Source organism: Vigna radiata, chromosome 8 (genome assembly GCF_000741045.1).
Source record: "Vigna radiata var. radiata cultivar VC1973A chromosome 8, Vradiata_ver6, whole genome shotgun sequence".
Lineage (NCBI taxonomy): Eukaryota > Viridiplantae > Streptophyta > Magnoliopsida > Fabales > Fabaceae > Vigna > Vigna radiata.
The window spans coordinates 43,624,068-43,628,987 of NC_028358.1; the positions used below are offsets into that span (position 1 = coordinate 43,624,068).

General features: G+C 30.9%; 2 protein-coding genes across 2 annotated transcripts; both read right to left on the reverse strand.

Annotated features, from left to right (window-relative positions):
- Positions 1-750: 750 nt before the first annotated feature.
- On the reverse strand, positions 751-2,147 carry LOC106769737 (ethylene-responsive transcription factor ERF118). Its single transcript, XM_014655473.2, has one exon. The coding sequence runs from the start codon at positions 2,114-2,116 to the stop codon at positions 1,067-1,069; it is 1,050 nt and encodes a 349-aa protein (XP_014510959.1). The 5' UTR covers positions 2,117-2,147; the 3' UTR covers positions 751-1,066.
- A 63-nt stretch (positions 2,148-2,210) lies between these two features.
- Positions 2,211-2,925, reverse strand: LOC106769738. The gene is made up of 2 exons (XM_022785766.1): positions 2,431-2,925; positions 2,211-2,336 (listed from the first exon to the last, which is right to left on the reverse strand). Exons 1-2 carry the CDS (start codon positions 2,619-2,621, stop codon positions 2,249-2,251), a joined length of 279 nt encoding a protein of 92 aa, XP_022641487.1. The 5' UTR covers positions 2,622-2,925; the 3' UTR covers positions 2,211-2,248.
- Positions 2,926-4,920: the final 1,995 nt, after the last annotated feature.

Sequence of the window (4,920 nt, forward strand, 5' to 3'; positions counted from 1 at the left end):
TATTTAGAAGTAACATAAATATTTCTATCTTATATAAAACTTTTTAGTGAATTCATTCAAAGTATTCAAATAAAACATTAATGGCATTAAATAATTATAAAAAAAAATCAAATACTATTAATATTACTATAAACTTTTACTATAAAAAAACTTATTATTTTTACACGTATAAAAGTAAATAATGGATTATATTTATATCCTTAAGTTCAATCAATTATCTCCATCTTCATTTTTTTTTTCTTTAACAAGATTATATATACTTTAGATATAATTAAGTATAACTAATTCTAACCTTTAACTTTTAAAGTTACCTATAACAAATCGTACAGAATTAATTATATCCTTTGAAAGGCAACCCTACATGCAAGCGTTATTATAACTATTATAAAAAAAAATTATTGTTAACACAACTAATACGTATTATTCATGAGCATTGAAATCAGGTTTTTAATTTTTTTTTCTAAATCACTAATTTTGAATTAACAAAAAAACAGAAGATTTTACATAAAAATGGATTCTCTCCTATATGCAACTTAATCTGCAAATTACTTTACTCCATAAATATTTGAGGAAATTTAAAATAATATTTTTCATCCTTTAGGAATATAAGTCTTCCTCCTCGGCTGATTTTCCTTCCTAACAATGGAAATAAAATAAACATATTTTGAAAAGACAAATTAATATAATTAAATTTATTATTAAATTAATTTAATAAAATAAAAAACAAATTCAACATAAAACACCAGCATAAAAACTTATAAATACCACTTTTACATAAATTTCATAATTACTTCATCATAAAGGAAAAATTTTAACTTGAAATTTTACTTGATATTCATGGTTTGAGATCTTTGGACGGCTCTTAGCAGCACAAGAAAACCCAAAGAATATCTCTCCAACTTAGTAGGCTAAAAGACTAACTCTATTCATAACTTCCTCTCTCAAACAAATAAATATAAGGATATGCACTCAGAAATTGATCCTATACAATTTCTAAGATCTCACAAAAAACTAACAAAACTTATAATAAATATGGTAAAATTATTCCTATGAACTTCTGCAAAACTTAGGCACAAGGTATGTTGAGGGGCTCCTCGGTCCACCCAGCAAACTCTTCAGCACAGAAATCGCCAAAATCAAAATCAGGAAGTTTACTAGGCTCGTTGTTATCAAACCCACAAATGCGAATATCTTCCAAGCCACCAAAATCATCAAAACCCTGACCATGATCCTCAAGTGATAGCCAATCAAAATCAAGACCAAAGTCTGGTTCAGTCCCAGAAGCAAGGGCAGCAGTAGCACTATTGAATGGTGACGGCAAGTTCAAAAGACTCAAATCTGGAATTTCAAGTTCAGCAAATTCAGAAACCAAATTATTAGTCTCAACAGCTTCCTCACTCAAAACATTGTCATTGTCAATGGGTTTGGAAGATGAAGAATCCAACTCAAGGACAGAAGATGGCGATGGATGTGACAAAACACCGTCTGAGTCATCAGAGGTAGTAGAAAACTTCTCAGACACAGACACAGCAGCAGCATCAGAAGAGTTACAGCATATGCTCTTATCAGAAGTTGTGGACAAAGGCTCTGAAACATTTTTGTAGGCTCTGGCCTTGGCTTCAAACTCAAGCCTTCTGGTCTCGTAGGCTTGAGAAGCCTCTTCAGCTGTGTTGAAAGTACCGAGCCATATGCGTGTACTCTGAAAAGGGTCACGAATCTCAGCAGCCCATTTACCCCATTTTCTCTGCCTAACACCTCTATATTTTCCAGAAGTGCTCCTCCTTGATGATGGGATTTTGGACAAAACCCTCTTCTTTGTCTGGGGTTGACCTTCAATGCACACCTTCACCCTCACTGCATTGCTGTTGCTATTCACCTCAAAGGAATTGGTTTCAGGAGTGGTGAAAGTTTGTGGAAGGGGTGGGAGAGGGATCTCACAAAAGTTTCTCTTTGCTTTTTTAGTGTTGTGAAACACCCCTGACTCATCATCGGATGAATCAGTGGCATCAGGATCGTTATAAATAATACGCAGTTTTCTCGTTGCTTTGCACTCTTGCAGGGAGTGATGAGGCTTCTGCCTCAGTTTAGGAGTCATTTGTTTCCGAGATTCGGTCATGGTGAAAAGAAAAATGAGGAAAAACCCTCTAAAAACCCTCAGAATATGTAGAAGAAAACCGAGAAAAAGAAGAGAAAGAGAAAAATCAAAGGGAGGAGCCAACAAAAAGAGGTAATGAAAACTCTGGAGATCTCAAGTTAAATCCCCTCTTAAGAATATGAAAAGATAAGAAAATCTCTGTATATGAAAGCCGCCGTAGCACTCCACTCCGCAACAAGTCCTGTTCCAAAACCATAAGAAGAACATCAGACCATTCCCAGAGAACAAAACTAAGAAAAAACAAACATGAAAACCACTCAAACAAACAAACAAACCTTTTTGACCTCAATCGCATTGAAACAGGTGGCTTCACGCTATTATCACTGAGTATGCCGGGTAGCATACACCAGGAGGCAAACACAGAGAACACAATCTCAGATAAAATTGAAAAGAGAGAGAAAGAAACACAAATTTTAGAGAGCTTCAACGGAGCCCCAATCACTGCCAGAATAAATCCAGACGACATAAATCCACAGCTTTCCTGCCCTTTTTTGAAGACAGATCCTCCTAGAAACGCAGAAATAAAACTCTCTTCACAGGTCCAGTAAGAAGAGCAAAGAGATTCAACAAGTCCAGAGATAAGATATATGTAACAAAAAACCAAAACCAAACTAGTATGGTTCAGTGATGAGATTAAAAAGAAAAGGAGAAAGATTACAAAACATGGACCAGATTTTTTCTCCCCTCACATAAAATAGGGAGTTTCTATCGATCTGAGAAATATATTTATATAAAATAGCCGACCTTGGTACGACAAAGGACACAGTGAGTGCAAATCTCCATACAACATGAGCAGAGTGAGAATTTTTTTAAAGGAGAGAGAAAAAGACATTACATAATAATAAATAATAATGGTGTTTTAATCTGATGGGATTCTCGAGGCGAAGAAAAAAAAAATGAACGGAGAAGATTGAAAGAACACAGTCTACAATGAAATTTACCTTGTTTGTTTTGGGTGAGAAGGAGGAAGCTAGTCTGTCTTTCCCTCTGTCTCTCTCTTGTGTCTGTCTGCGTCTGCTATTGGCAGTGGTTTCTCTCACAAAGAGTGGCCCCTCTATGCTCTTTTTCTATTCTGCACAACACACCCTTCACCCATTCCTTTTTTTTTATCGCCGGTCAAAAATTCGCATTTAATGGGCCCGAGTAGGTAAAACATATAAATATTAATTCCGCGAAAACATTATATTTATTTCCATTATTATGTCTAGCTGGCATGGGGCTGTGTGAGTGTGAAACACTAAGCATACATTAAGCATGCATGACCCATCAACATGCTACATGTATATCATGCCCTCATAGCCTAACGTCTTCGTATTCTCCCTTGGAATCCGATGTTTCTGTTTTTTCACACGCGTGAATCCAACAACATTCAGACGACTCGGTTACTAGATCTCACCTAAGGTGAATCCCACGCGCTTAGATGAGCAACTAGAATAAGATAATCTCTGACATGCAGCTTTTTACGCCGTCAAGGATGACTAACCAAAGGAACGCTTCAGTTGCCTACAAAATAATAACAGATTCATTATATTTACGGGAAAATGCTAATATTGGGACCTTCTTTCCTGGTCCCCAATATACTAATAAATGATATTTCATTTAAATTTAAAGAAAAAAAAAAGTAAAAGAGAGCAAAAACAAAGTAATAAAGTAGGTGTATTTTACTGTAATACTGTATTCTTTTCAATCTTTGATTTTTTCAACATACTTTTCACTTTTTCGGAATTTTTTTAATTGAGAAAACAGACATAATTTTTTTAATATATACATTTATAGAAGATATGTTTATCTTATTATAGTGATTTAATTATTCTTATATTTTGATATGAACAAAAGATTTTTCTGTACATTATTTTATAAAAACAAATTTTAAGGTGTATAATTTACAATTCTAGTTTAGAAACAATAAGATTTAAGAATGAATCAGAGTATTATATTTTTTTTATTGCATATATTTTCTGTTATATATTGGAGTATTATGTGCATCAATATTTATATTTTTAATATATTAAAATATTATAATTTAAAAAATATGTAATTTTATTATTATTACATGAAATTGGTAAAAACAATAAAATAATATCTTTTAAAAAGTATATATGCAACAATTATTTTAAAAATATAAATTTATTAATTGTTTAAAAATAAAGAGAGATTATATTTTATTAAATAAAGTATTTTTTACTCATTAAAATATAAAATTATCTAATTAAAAAAGATGTCAACAAAATATTATATTATCTCTTTTTAAATAATGGCACAAATTATTAATATGTGCATCCTTGAGCAGAAAAAAAAATTAAAATTATATTATATCAATATATTCTGAATTAATATAAGTCAAAAATACTTAATATTATAAAATACATTAAAATAAAATTATTTTATATATTCATATACACTAATATCTCATATCTTATATAATAAAAGAAATAAAGTGCAGGATAAAAACTTTCCCCAGAATAAACTTGCTTTTATAAAATATGTATTAATGTTAGTGTATAATAATTTAGAAAGATAATTTTAATGTGTTTCATAGTGTATCAATTATAATAATTTAGGATATTACTTTATTTTAATACAATTGAAAATAAATAAATGTTTGAGATGAGAATTATGTTAAAAAGTGAAAAACAGATACAATAAGAAAAGAAAGAAAAATATACTATATTTATATATTTTTATAAAGTAATTTATTTAATATTTCTTTGTTGTCAGATAATGAACTTATATTGATGTTTTTAATGATTTAGAAATACCATATG

Coding starts and splice junctions, on each gene's coding strand:
- LOC106769737 (XM_014655473.2), bottom strand. CDS start 2,116: ATGACCGAATCTCGGAAACAAATGACTCCTAAACTGAGGCAGAAGCCT.
- LOC106769738 (XM_022785766.1), bottom strand. CDS start 2,621: ATGTCGTCTGGATTTATTCTGGCAGTGATTGGGGCTCCGTTGAAGCTC. Junction 2,337..2,430: donor ATGCGATTGAGGTCAAAAAG/GTTTGTTTGTTT, acceptor GTTTTGGAACAG/GACTTGTTGCGGAGTGGAGT.